Here is a 15,326-nt window from a genome sequence, read left to right on the forward strand (position 1 = left end):
TGATCTGTGAATAAAAATATATATCTTCCACAATCAATTTTAAAAATATGGTTTGATTAATTTTGACATGATGAATAAGTAGATCGATTTTTTCAGCAAATCAGTTCTAGCTAGTTTTAGGTTATGTTTTAGATGTACTACATAGTAAATGATTTACTGTGTAGCTGAACCTATACTAACGATAGAAAGTGATGTGTACTATATAGTATATACACCCCGTGAATAGTGTATATTCTTGGAGAGAGAGACAAAGAAGAGATAGAGAATTGTGAAAGATGTCATATATACAAAGAAAGAAATAACGAAAAAAATAAAAGAAATGAAAAAGTGAATTAATATAGTATACGTGTATGCAACTATGCATTTAATATTATTCATTAACTACAAGGTTAATACAAAGAAGATGGAGATTCAAGGTTAATACAAGAAAGATTGTGAGCTGTTCAACTGCCATCGATTTCTTGGATCAGAAATAACTGCTTTTACAGTTTTCTAGTTATCTTCTATGGTTGCGATAAGTTCTTTGAAAATCATAATATAGGTGTTTTGTTTGAGACAAATAGTTTTTATTTACATTTTTATGTTTAAATACAAAAATGATATGTTGATTTTAATTCATTATAGTTTTCAAAATTTTATATATGAAACAATGAAAATCTTGTTTAGATTTCACTCCTTTTTCGAAAGTCAGTTTTTTGTTTTCACTTTTTAAACATAATTTAAAACAGAAAATGATTTCTCAAATCTGAAATTTGGGTGTAGCTTGACTATTTTGACATTGTTACAACACATTTTAAGGGAATTAATAATATAGTACATAATTGTTGTTTTTATGTTAAAATTAAATTTAAAATATAAAATATAAAATACGTTAAAAATGTTTTGAACCTTTTTTAATCAATTCAAAACATGAAAGTTACTTTATGAAATTCAATGACATGAAAACTATGTTACCCAATTAATGTTCAAACAAAAAAAGAACTTAAGCAAGGTAAAAATTGCATAAAAAATATGTAATAATAATAAAAAATTTAAAAAAATCTAATTTCATATATTTTTATTGTTGGTAAAACTCACTTTTCACATAATTTTCACCATATTTATGGACATTTTATTTCCAACATCAATGGTTTTCATAATTTTCATATGGACAGGTTTCACATTTTACATCAATCAAGAAATTAAAACGTTAAGTTCAAACTAGTATCCCAAAATTAAAATCGATTAATCATTCAAAAAGGATAAACATACTGTATATAAAAGATATTACTTAGAGCATCTACATTACATAATTACTTATTTTAATTTTGTGAGCTTTATAATTTCACATACATTTAAATACTTTACACAAAAATTCACTCTAGTGTTGTTAAGATTTTTAAAATGTTTAACTTGATTTTACGGGTCTTACATGCTTAAAAAATATTTTATTTATGGTACAAATATTTAAAGGAATACCTACTTATATAAGTAATTATTTATCATCTACTACACCGAGAAAAAAAATTAAACAATATTTATTTAAATTTAAGCAAGTCAGGTAAGCACCTCCACTGAAGATGCTCTTAAGTTCTTTTTACAACTTTTAATAATTAAAAGAATAAATTACAACTCTAAATAAAATTAAGAGACTAATGAGTTATTTAGCCTTGATTTTTCATCAAAGTAGGATTTGGTTTAAGATTTTTGTTTTTGCGACGTCTACTAAAATGTATATTTATATTAGCTATTGTTAAAATTAAAAAATATGGCATTTTCTAAACTGGATTTATTTAAAATGTATTAATAGTGTAAATATTTTTCATATACAATTATAGATTTAATGTATGTTGTATCTAAGGTAACTTTTTAATTTATTGATTGTGTAAAATCTTTATTGAGACAATACATAAAAATCAAATTCTTTTCAAAAAAAATTATTTTATAATATTTAATTATCAAACATTGTCGGAAATTAAATATCATTCGCATTTCTCAATAAATTTACTATTCATGAGAAGAAACACATGACAATGTTAATGCTGAAAAATATAAAATATAATCCAAAAATTATTAATAATTTTAAACAGAAAAGATTGGAAAACATTTTAAAATATATTATATTTAATATGTTACTAAATATCTCATTTTACAATTTATGTTTCGTCATCGAGCTACTTTGAGCCGCCCCTCACTCGTGCCGCCCTTAGCTGCCTTACACACGAAGATATGTGGAGGTCAATAGTATGATTGAGATAAAAAGCTGGCTTTCATTGCAATCATGGAACATATATAGGCTTTATTTTTCTTAATTCCTTGGACTTGTACTCGAACTTATCGAGCATGCATGTGATTGAAATAATACATGTTTTTCCCACTATAACTCAACAAATTCGGTTAGTTTGGCACTTGAATTAATTTATTTTGAAAAACAAATAGTCAATTTTTGGGTAGTTGAAAAGGATATATATATATATATATATATGGGAAATCAGAAGATCAAATTAATAGTATGTTAAGAAACAATTAATGTTAATTTATACACAACAAAAAATTAAGATGTTAATATAAAGTGTTATATAATATACATTAACAATAACTTTTTACTAATGACTAATTTTTTATTAGATATTTTTTTAGGAAATATTAGAACAAAACTATATACTAACATATATATATATATATATATAAAAGAATAAACGTGTATTTTTAAAGTGGTAAAATTTTCATTTATTTCATCTTTACTTTTTTTATTGTTTATCTATTATTTTAATTCAAATATTTCATCTTTTACATTCTCTTTTATCTTAATAAAATAATCTAGATTAGATTCTATATTTAAAATTTTATCTTTTTAGCTTATATATTGAATTTTGATAATTTTGTTATAAAAATGATATTTGATGACAGTAAGAGGAATGTGAGAGAAATTATGTTAAATTAAGCAAAAATACAACTGAAAAGGAAAATATGTTAGGATCTTATTTGAATAATCATTTATTAAAAAATATATCCATGATTTATTTATTATATTTTGAATTCTTAATTTTATTGTTCTTAAAATAATTATTAGTATAAGTGATTTTTTTCTTATTGAAAATTTTGAGAAAAAAATAAGCTTCCTAATATGAGATTTTTTTTTCAAAAAAAAAAATGCTACCCAAACTACACATAGTGAATAGTAGGGCATCACTCTCCATACTGGTAGGACTCATTTCATAGGCAGAAGATGATAATAAAAAAAAAGTAAAATACGAATATGATTGTATTAAAGTAAGATAAGTTATAATCTTATTCAATAGTACACATCAGATAATGATATAATATCATATAATAAATGATAAAATTGTTTGTTAAAATTACACATAATTTTTAAAACCTAAATTTTAATTTATATTCTTACAAATTACACAAAATTATATTTTATTTATATAACTATTTTTCTTTGAATTATAAATAGAGTTATATAAAGTTATAATTAATATATATTTATAGTTATATATAAAACTTATTATACTATTAATTTATACATAGAGTGAGTATTTCTTTTTGTTTTTGTTTTTAGGTGGTCCAATTGGGGGCATTATTGTGATGGAACAATATTTGATGTTGTGGTAGCTTGTGTGCATGGGAGGTCACGATAGTTATAGGTGGTTCCTTGGAAATCTAGAGAGAGAAAGAGAGAGATCATTTATCCTATTTAATTGTCTCTTAATCTAACTTATATTTTAAGATAAAATATTATGCTAGACTAATAAGATTGAGATAAGAGATAAAGATAAATTAAGATAGAATATGATAATTATCTTTTTATGTTGACATATCTTAATCATCAAATGAATTTTTAGATTTTAGATTTAAAATTTTATCTTTTTATCTTATATATATAATTTTGATAATTTTATCATACGAAGAAATGATATTTGATGAGCACAAGAGGAATATGAGAGAAATTATGTTAAAATAAGCAAGAATATAATTGAAAGGAAAATATATTAGGATTTTATTTAAATAATCATTTCTTGTATTATATTTGTATTTTTTAACTATCATTATATCACAACTTTATTAGTAAATAACTCTAAGGTTTTTCTTTGAATCAATATTATATTCTTTTCAAAATCATGCATTATTTAAAAAATATTATGAATAATAATAATTATTTATTATTAAAAAAGAATAACCATTTTGTTATGAATGTAAATGATTTTGTATATTAGATTAAAACATAAAAAAGTATAATTTGAATAAAAAATAATTCAAGTAAAAAAAAATAGTTAAAATAAAATTCAAATTTGAAATAAAAGGTAAAGAGCAGTAACTATTTTGTTTATAAAAGAATTAAACAAATTGGAAGAAAATATAAACTTTCTTGTGAGGAGTACCCGCAACTTTCCTTCTCCTTCTCTCTACATTACCTTTGATCATCCATCATGAGACTATCCTCCTCTTACTCCTTCTTCTTCGTTGCTGGAAATTCCATAAACGACAATGTGGAAGACTAACCAACCCAATACAGCATAGTCGTTTGGAATGGACAAGATCAACCCTGTCCATGTTGCCCTAATCGTCGACCAGTACCTCAGCAACAACAATTTTTTCTCAAACGCGTTCCACCTTCCGCAACGAGGCTTCCTCCCTCTTTTCTGATTCGTTGATCAATGAGATTAATCCCTTTTCGTCTTTCTCAATTCATTTCTTCTAAGGATCTTGTTAAGAAATTAAAAGATGAGTGTTGAATAATTTTTATAAATTTCATCATTTCACCCATTCAAATTAAATAACGAGTTGACGAACTTCCTTCTTTTTACCATTGAACTTCCGAATCAAATTCTTCATAACATTCATAATTATCCACTTTGTGGTATCCCTCTAAAAATAAGGGCCTAAGCAATCACCTATCTCAATTCACTCATTAAATTAAAAATATCATGATCCAATATTTGTCTTTGTTGAACATTTCAAAGGAGTTTGTTTTAGCGGTTGGTATCAACTAACCCATTAATAGATGATTAGTGGAATTTTTTTTAATGCTTAAAGTGGTAGGAATTATTATAAAGTTGTTTAACATTCCATTCCAAAAAGAGAAAAAAAATTGAAATAATTGAAATTTTTGGGAGATTGGATGCAGTTACTAATAGTGGAATTTTTTTTTTGTTTTATTACGGATTTAATCTCTATAGTTTTCAAACTTATCCCTTTTAGTTCTTAATGTTAATAAGTAAATTTTTTTAGTTTATGAAATTTACAATTTAATTCCCGTCTCTGCAGTTAAAATTCTTTTAAAAAAATATGTTTATTAAACATCAAAGACTAAAAAATCTACTTATTAATGATGAGACTAAAAAAGATAAATTTAAAAACTATATGAACTAAATGAATAATTAAACTTTTTTTCAATGCTTAAAATGTCTTGGTAGGAATTATTATAAAGTTGTGTAACCTCATTTTCATTTGGGGTAAGTTACACAAATTCAACTATCTTTAAAATATTTTCATTATTTTCTCTTTTCATTCAGATTTTCCTATGTGGATCGTTGTCTTTTGCTGCAAATTTTGGATTTTAATTTTATTTTTAATTGTTTAGGGGTTGAAGAGTTGGATGAGCTTGAGGCAGATACTGGATGAGTATATGTGTTTGAAAGAGCAAAAGGTGATGCTGGATCAACAACGGATCAAGGTAATGCAAAAGAAAAACCGGATTCACATGTTCAGGCAAGGCATACAAAAAGCTGTGAATGTTTACAATACTTTTCAGAGGCCACCCTCACCCAATGTCGAGGTGATGAACATGAATTCTGTAGTGGTTCCTCAATCAAGGCTTTGTAACGAAACTCTTCCAGGCACAACATTTTCCCCCGACTAATCATGTGTTGAAACCAAGTAATGATGCATTGACTTTGCTTTGCTTTGCTTTCATGTTAGGTGTTTCTACTATCAACACTAATACAAAATGAGTGCACAATCACTTTAGTCTTTAAGATTAATAATATTAAAATAAAAAATCTTTGTAATGTATCGTTCTCTTATTCTGACTTCCCCAAACCCTCTAGTAGCACAATCGAGATAGCGATGGGTTCTTCGCCCTAGCTAGGATGGAATGAAAGAAGTTTTCAGAATTCAAGAGAAGGACACAACAAGATGAGTCATTTCTAATTAATGATAGGTGTCAAGTGGAAGTGTAGTGATGTATGCAGCTAAGGCATCCTAACTGGGCAATAGACTTAAATCTTGTTCAACTCTTTGACAACATGAAAAAACCAAAAAACTTTGCCCTTCCTCTCTATCTATCCAAGGGATGGAAGGGTAAAGGCTTTTGGTGTTCCCTCCAATCGAGAATTAGGGTCTCACAATGAATAGCTAGCAATCATGTTAATCCAACCATTACAAGTAATATTTGACTCGACATATATCTCCATGACAAAAATAATGACAAGTAATAATGTCTAAGAACTTAAATGAAATAACTAAGAGTTTTAGAGATTTATTGAGATAGTGTTTGATTTAAAGGAATGAATTAAGGTTGGAAGTGAATTCAACTCAAGTGAAGATGTTTGATAGGGTGAAAGGTAGGTAAAGATTTAAAAATGTGAGACTCATGACTTTTAAGTTTCATCCCAAATAGATATGAATGAGAGTGGAAGTCATAGTCAACAAGAAAGCACAATAAAACAATTTTTTATTTGTCAAAATTGATCATTTCTACACTTGTGTCACCCTTGGGTTGACAACATAATCAATTATGTTTTTAGTATAATCAATAATGTGGTCATTCATTTAGACTTTAATTTCGAGTGACCTCAGATGAAATTGTAAAATTGATTATGCAATTTACATAATTGACTACAAATACTTAAATAATTATAAAAAAATAAAATTTCATCACACCATTAATTAAAAAAAAATCATAAAAATGGGATGGAGTGCCTATTTTCCTTACTAAAAGGCAAAACTAAAGTACAAATCATAAAGATGGGTTATAAAGGAAAAGTGAATAATTATTACAAATTATTTTTCTCAAGGTAATGACTCAGGTGGCATATATGGATTATTATTTTCAGCATTCAGACCTTTTTTACGGTTAAAATTTTATAAAATTTTCGGAAGGAAACTGTGAAGAAATGTTATGCTGAGACTTGAGTAAAATAAAATAGTCTATCGTAATACATGATTGTTTTTAAAGTCTATGTGTCATGTCTTGAACATGATTGTTTTTAAAGAATGATACACGTGTGAATAAATCAATGAAATTAATTTGATTTGATGTTTAATCTTAAACTCTTAAAACTAATGAAACTCGTTCATCTTTGATTTAAATCTCGGGTTCCATGTCTTAGAATCTAACAACTTTCTGAATCAATCTAATTAAACTTCCTTTTAATTGTTGCTTATATTAACAGCTTGTACTAGTCATTTAGGATAAGAGGGAACCATTTCGAGTAGCCTTTATATTCCATCAGGACCAGCTATTAATTACGGCCACCATCTAGCGTTGTGCTATCCTCCATAGCAACGACAACACATTTGATGAGCTAGGACAAACAAAGAATCAATCCATTTTAATTTATTCAAGTTTTTTTTCAATGCTAAAACTGAATCAACCCTTAAAGAAGAGCATGAAACAAGACAATTAATTACTCATCACCAAAAGTTTTTTTTTTTTACCTCACAAAGAATATAGATTTAGCTCTTTCAACTTTTTGGATCCAATTTTAGATGTATACCTAATACCACGATATGGTTGGGGGTATTAATAATACATTCTTTGTCACACATCATTATTAGATGAATTTGATTTTGTGAGTTAAAACACATCATTGAGCATGTGTTTAGTTTTAGAGAAAAAATGATTATGCACTAAAATATGTAAAAAGTTTTATATAGTTATCTAATCACAATCTTCTATATATGATAAGTTTGTTGGTTTTTAAAATAATTATCTTAAAATAATTAAAATGATGATATGTGATTAGATAACCATGTAAAATTATTTTACATCTTCAATGTATAGATTGACATTAAACTTTTAGTTTTCTATTATGCAAGACGCGCATAAAATTAGGCATGACCGCGGGTCAATTTAGATTGAATTCGAGACATATTTTAATTCAAACCAACCAATTTTAATTAGTTTGATTGGTTCAAATTTTTTCTTGTTTGAATCTTTAATCAAAATTGAACATCATGTTAAAGTTCGTTAGAATTGAGCATTAGATTTACTATTAAAAAATTGAAAAATTAGAAATTAATGTTAAACTATTATTGATTACACCCCTGTTCCAAAATTAGTGTCCTATTTGAAAAAAAATGTGTCAAAATAAGTTTTATGTTAATTTTTCGATGTAATATTAATTATATTTTTCCACTAATACCTAATAAATGATACTTTAATTTTTTAATGTAATATTAATACTAAGGTTAATTTTGTAAAATTATTATTTTTGTTCATCTATTATTAATTATTTTTAGTCTTTGCAAAACAACATAAGACCACATTTAATTTAGGATGGAAAAAATATCAAATTAGTCATAAGTCCAAAAAAAAAATAGTATAAATCGTGAAAGCCCAAAACTCAAAACAGTATTAAAATTACAAATACATTGTTATTTTTAATTGGGTGGATCAGTTTGGTTGAGTTCATAAAATCAAAATCCAAAATTCGATCGTAATTGATTAGATATTTTTTTTTTCTCAATCTGATTTAAACCAATGATTCAAACCAACCTAAATTTGTCAATTTAAATTTTTTTAATTCATTGATTATCAAGTTGATCCAACATGTGTCCACCATTACATAAAACATGTGAATTATTGAAATTACAAAAAGTAACTTTAAGTATGTTTAGATTGAGTAAGAACTCTCCTTCAATATAAAATCATGGTGAAATCAATACAAAATAATTATTTGTTGCTTCAAAAAATTTCAATAAATATAACTCACCATGTTACCAATTACCAGACATGCACTTCTTGTTAGACATGGGATTGATACCTTATACTTACATTCCTGAATTGTAACCAAACAAACACTTAGAATACATATATTGCTAATATTTCTCCAACCATGCATGAAATTTTAAGGTGGGGTTAGGCAACCATACTCCGCTCTACATTGATCGCCCAAGGTTTCGTGCCTTAAATTACTGTCTCAAAAATGCATGTTAGAAACATCCAGATGACTTCCCACAGTTTGGTTTTGGCAAAACATAATTTGTTTCTTGATCTTTTAGGAAAAGGAACAAAAATGGAAAAAGCAAAATTAATGAAAGTGGCTTGCAATTGCAATCTCTGAAGTTTGTATCTTATGAAAAGGAGAAGAAAAGGCAAAGGCAAAGGCAGGTAGGTAAAGCAATGGAGAGCCATGCTTTATACAATATCCATATAATAATAATAAGATGGATACAAAATCTCGTCCTCCTGCTAGTGAGTGGAGTAAGCTTTCCCTATAGCATAACGCGTGTCTGTGGCAGCTCAACACGTTAACTTGCCCCAATAACAGTGTTTCAAACGATTTGCCATTGCAGAGAACTCCCATATGATGGGAGAATTCAGATTCATTAATTCGTACACAATTGAAAGGGTTGGGTATTTCATGACAAGTGTTGCATGGCCTATAGTGTGTTCTTAAGCATATTAACATGTATAGATTTGATTCTTGGGTATGTTATAACTTGAGTTTAGATTTAACTTAATCCTATAAAAATGACTTTTAAAGTAAAGATTATTCTTTCGCTTATATAATTTATATCAGTATTATTTCTAACCGAGTGAAATTTTAACAGATCTCTTTTTGCTCACAACTACTACCACAACTAAGGTGGCTTCCACAACTAAGGTGGGCTATATGATCACAATTCAAACCACTTTTCAATAGTATATATATAAAAAAAGACTCTAGTAAGATGTGTAAAATTCATTTTTAGTAATCTCTGGTTTTAAACGAATTAATCTCTAATATTGATTAGAGATGGCTTTATAGTGTGTTCAATTGCATGTTATTGATGTAATTTTTCATGTTTAACCATAAGCTAAAAGTTATAGCCAATGTTTTAAATCGTGATCGCGGTTTCGTCGTAATTCTTGAAATTGTGTGATATTGTAGGCAACTGAACCTGATACAGTCACTATTGCAGTTGCCATAAACTCAAAAATTGATGCTACAACTAAAATATATGATTTGTCGAGGGAAATTGGAATCTTGAGCTTGCATATTCAATAGTATTTAATTTGTTCAAGTGGATAAGAACCTGAAAATATATGATTGGTAGGTTGAGATACCAGTATCCTAAGTAACCTGCGGCTCATGTTAAACAGAGTACCAATTTTATGAAAAAGTAACAAATTTATTATATATAGATCATTGTCTGCATGCCTTTCTTTTATCATATGCTTTTGGAAAGTCTCGATCATTTTTGAGGAAAAAGTAACTTCCAATAAGCTTGAATAAAGAAGAGAACACTTGTCCAATTCTACAAGTCTGAACATAAAGTCATATGGGAAAGTCTCGTACAAAAGGATTTGATAATATCCTTACTGTAAAAATACTAATAACAATCTGCTACTGCTGTAGTACAAAAGTTGTCCACGGAATCTCCCACTTCAACGGTTAAATTGATAATATTGAAGAAATTGGTTTTTTTACTGTTCTTTTTCCTAGGTGTGTTGTTCATGTAGTTGCGTTAATATCTAATTTTGTGATTCAATTTTAAAATTGTGTGATTTTCAAGGGGCAGCACAGAGACAACTGAAAAAGAGACAAAAGAGAAGTCAGGTCCAATATTGAAGAGAAATGGAAAGCAATGTATAGCTGCTCCCAGATCCCCTTCCCAGGAAAGTTCTAGCACAAATTTAATACATCTAAATTGGGTGAACTAGGTCAATAAGATGTTGGCAAATCATTAATACAATAATTAATAATTAATTAATATAACAATAAATTATCAATTAGCGACATCTATTAATTTATTACTTAATGCACCTAACTTAGATGCACCATGTATCTGATACATTTCTGCTTTGTCTCATCCCCCAAACCCCAACTAGCTCATACAACTAAATACAAGAATAGCTATATCAGAATCAGGTGACATTATTTTCGTTGAATATATACAAACATCTTAACATTACAATTAAATGCCTCAAAATTAAAGTATGTCACTACTTATTGTATCTTTAGAGACAGAGAGAAAGCACTAAACATGCCCTCTTGATTCTGTCTTGAGGACTAGGTGCTACTTTTGGATGATGAGATGTTGCTTTTGGCTTGAGAGGAAGCACTTGATGCATTACTCTTAACCTGTGAACTCTGTGTGGAGCTGGAGTCATCGAAGAAAACAATGTTCTCATGGTTGTCAACAAAGGCTTGGAGGGTCCTTGGAATTGGAGGCAATGTCAAATCCAAGAACCCTTCAAGGATTTGAACCACTTGACCCATTGAAGGCCTGTGAGATTCATCATCTTGGACACACCATGAAGCAACTTTGATGACTCTAGTGACCTCTTCAAGGTCAGCATTTCCTTCCAACCTAGGGTCCAAAAGGCTAAGGACATTCCCTCCTTGGTGCACCATGTTTGCAGCATAGGTAGGGAAGAACCTCACTTGACCATCTTCTGATGCCTCGGAGTTCCTCCTACCTGACACAAACTCGAAAAGCATCATTCCATAGCTGTAGACATCAGCTTTGGCAGTAATAGCCACACCTGAAATCCACTCTGGAGCAAGATAGCCTCTTGTCCCTCTCATGGTAGTGAGGACCCTACTAAAGTCCCTTCCAACAAGCTTTGCAAGACCGAAATCTGCCACCTTTGGAACAAAATCAGCATCTAGGAGAATGTTCTCTGGCTTCACATCACAGTGTATGATGCAGTCTCTGCACTTCTCATGGAGATAATTCAACCCCCTTGCTGTTCCAAGAGCAATTTGGTACCTCACTTTCCAATCCAACACCTTGGAGCTATCTTCATAAAACATTTTGGACTCCAAGGAACCATTTGGCATGTAATCATAAACCAGAAGTTTCTTAGTACCTTCAGAACAGAATCCGCGAAGCCTTACAAGGTTGACATGTTGAACTGTCCCAATTGTACTCACTTCTGTTCTAAACTGCTTCTCACCTTGGCTAATGCTTTCAAGCTTCTTCACTGCTATGATACTAGAATCAGCCAATGTTCCTTTGAAGACAGAACCAAAGCCCCCTCCTCCAAGTTTATCCGAGAAATTCTTTGTGGCATTTTGCAAATCCCTGTAGCTAAATGCCATCAATGAGCCCTCCACTGATGTTCCGGTCCCAACATGCCTCCTTCTGCGCCTCAGCATCACAAACACAAAAACTATTAGAAGAACCACTACACCAGCAGCAGCTCCAGCAGCACCAATGACGGTCCCCTTATTGCTTTTAGAATCATGAAACTCAGATGCTGCAAGCCTGAGGAACAAAGTCTGTCCACTACTATCATCTTGAGTAAGCTGCTGCAGATTCAAGAGATCACCATTCCAAATTGAGCAACCACTATTGTCATAAGCATATGCAGTACAAGAACAGTTACTCAGGCATGTTGCTTCACATTCCCCAGAAGTTCCAGCTCCTATGGATTGTGAATGATTAGGCAATTTCATGTTGAGAATTGGAAGGAACCTGTCCTTGTCCTTGTTAGAGGAATTTGGATTCTCACATTGAAAGTTGGTCTTTTTCACACACCCTCCTGAGTAATCATTAAGATTCCAATCAGATTGTGACTTTGGCTTATAACCATTCAAACAATTACAATATGGCATGGCATTCTCAGTGCAGCTCCCAAATCCACCACAGAAGGCATAGACCTCACACTGTTGCCTTGGCTGAGACCAGAACAAATTCCATTGCTGAGCATTATCCAGCCACGAAAGTTGCTTGATCTGCCCCGAGCCATCCATCACGAAACGCGTGATAATAGAAGAATTATAAACGGAATAGGTGAAGTAGCTCTCGTTCTCATTGGACTGAAAGGTGAAATTGTAGATGTAGTTGAGCCTCATCTCAGGAACCAAGCTGAAAATATGTCCATTCCAAGCACCACTTGTCCAATACTGTTCAGATTTGTTCCAAAGAATCAGATAAGCATTTCTCCCTGCAGGGTCTAGTTCAAGAGAGAACAAACCCTGCGCAGGATCTTCTCTATTCTTCCATGAAGTTAAATATTGTGGCTTCTTTGTTTTGTTGTCCAATTTTATCTTACCACCAGGAAGCCATGTATCTGTGGGGTGATCAAAACTCTGCCACATAGCATCAGATGCTGATGCATTAGCCCTATTGCTTAATACAAGATTCCCACTGTCTAGAAGCACAGCTACAACAGAACCTGAGCTAGGAGAATTCAAATTGGTTGACCAAACTAGATTTTGGTATTGGTCTAAAAGCACCAAATCACCATCCAATATTGTTAACTTGGCAGAATTCTTATCAGAAACTGGTTGGTCTCTATTTGCTACCCAAACATAGGTTCTTTGAGATATCTTTTTGTACCACATGCCTATGTAGAATTTGTTAGAGTTGTTACCTGTGTTGAAGAAGCCCAATTCGAATTCGCCACCTTGTGAGACAAGAGTTTCATCCCCGGAGAGAGATTGGTTTGCTGAGATGGTGGTCAAAGCAGCAAGGGATGTGTGGAAAGAGAAGCATGTGATGAAGAGTGAAAGAGAAAGCCATAACTGTGGCTTGTTGTTCCTCATGTTGTGATGTTGTGAATGGTGTTTTGGTTGGTTCCAAAATGCAAATTGCAAATTGCAGAGAAGCTAATTAAGGTAGATATTATTATGATTATGTGCTTGGTGTTGGTGGGGGTAGGGTGTGAATTGTGAAGGGAAGGAATGAGGAACTGGTCCAAGCAATGACCTCTGGTCTTGGTTGTGTCTGAACTGAGAAGTTAATAGCTTCTGTTTTGTCTTGTTGGTAGCAAAGTCAACAAATACTTTTGGAACTGACTGTTGCAACCTTTTAGCCTGGAAATTTATGCCCTGAATTTTTTGGGCCACCTGTTATTTAATTATTATTAAATCACCTGTAGATATCCAGTTATTTAAATTAAATGTTACTTTATATATGATTAAAATAATGTTGTATAAGTGGAGGTAGATTAAATGTTACTTTATATATGATTAAAATAATGTTGTATAAGTGGAGGTAGAGATCATCTTATGAAGGTCTTGTTTTTTTACTCAATTTTTGGTTAACACGTTTCAATCTACAGTTTGATATACAACAATTAGATTTGACCGTAATGTACACACACATTGAATTTATTCTTTTCTTTCTTCTTCTTCTTATTATTATATTTGTATGAATTCCTTGATCTATGACAACATAGACGTGCCGGAACTTGGTAAATGACGAGTATAGGTGTTGTATTTCATTTGTTAAAAATGAAATAGAATGTACGAAAAATGAATAAAAAAATAACAAATTTGCCGTAGAAGTGCTTTTTGGTCATTTGCTCTGAAGGTGCCATAAATACAGCCACCCAATTCGTTGAAAAGTCAACTAGTAGATTTTTTTTATTCATTGATTTATTTGATTTGTGTGACTTAGCAATATCCCACTCAGTATCATGATCAATAATTAAACGACTTTATTTAAAGTCTTCCTTCCTACCAAATGCTTATGGTCTCGTTTTGTCTTATTCTTGGTTTCTAAGTTGAAAATTGACTTTTTTTTTACAAAGGAACGGTATCTACTATCTATGCCATGCGAAGCGTAAGCATGACACGAACATCACAACACTTACAAAGCTTAAATAAGGTTAAAAATCTTTTAACATTTTCACACCTTTTTTTAATACGTTTTATTTACCTTTACTATACTTCTAATATTTTTTCTTTCGTGACATTTTTTGTTTATCTCGTTTTTTTTTCTATTCACTCTTTTTTTATTAGATATATACGTTTCAAATAGACGTAAACAAATCTTTTTTCTCTCTCAAGCATAGGAATGGTTCTTCTGTCATGTTTGGATTTCGGCCTTGCCCTGTTGATTTTCTTCCTAGGTCTATGCAGTTTCAAATTTTCAAAGTCATCAACAAGAAAATGGATGCCATTCTCTCGTGACCGTTGTTGTTGTCCATTGAATTGGTAATAGGTCCAAGGTTTTCTCTTTCTTAGGAGAATGACCCAACCGAAGTATATTTGATATTCATAACACATAATTAACATTGATTGCTTCGTCCAAGAGGAAAAGAATTGATTGCACAATCATGCTAAAAGTTCTGGTTCCAAATCAAAATCACTATAAGCTTTTCAGAAATAATGATTCAAAAGGCGCTTTCCATCGTTTTCCCGTTCTTTCAATAAGGGATCGATATATATATATATATA

General features: G+C 30.3%; 1 protein-coding gene across 1 annotated transcript; it reads right to left on the bottom strand.

The window, feature by feature from the left end:
- Window positions 1–10,928: 10,928 nt before the first annotated feature.
- On the bottom strand, window positions 10,929–14,136 carry LOC100782119 (G-type lectin S-receptor-like serine/threonine-protein kinase At2g19130). Its single transcript, XM_003527424.5, has one exon. The coding sequence runs from the start codon at window positions 13,686–13,688 to the stop codon at window positions 11,205–11,207; it is 2,484 nt and encodes an 827-aa protein (XP_003527472.1). The 5' UTR covers window positions 13,689–14,136; the 3' UTR covers window positions 10,929–11,204.
- Between the last annotated feature and the right edge of the window lie 1,190 nt (window positions 14,137–15,326).

This window comes from Glycine max, chromosome 6 (assembly GCF_000004515.6).
Source record: "Glycine max cultivar Williams 82 chromosome 6, Glycine_max_v4.0, whole genome shotgun sequence".
Lineage (NCBI taxonomy): Eukaryota > Viridiplantae > Streptophyta > Magnoliopsida > Fabales > Fabaceae > Glycine > Glycine max.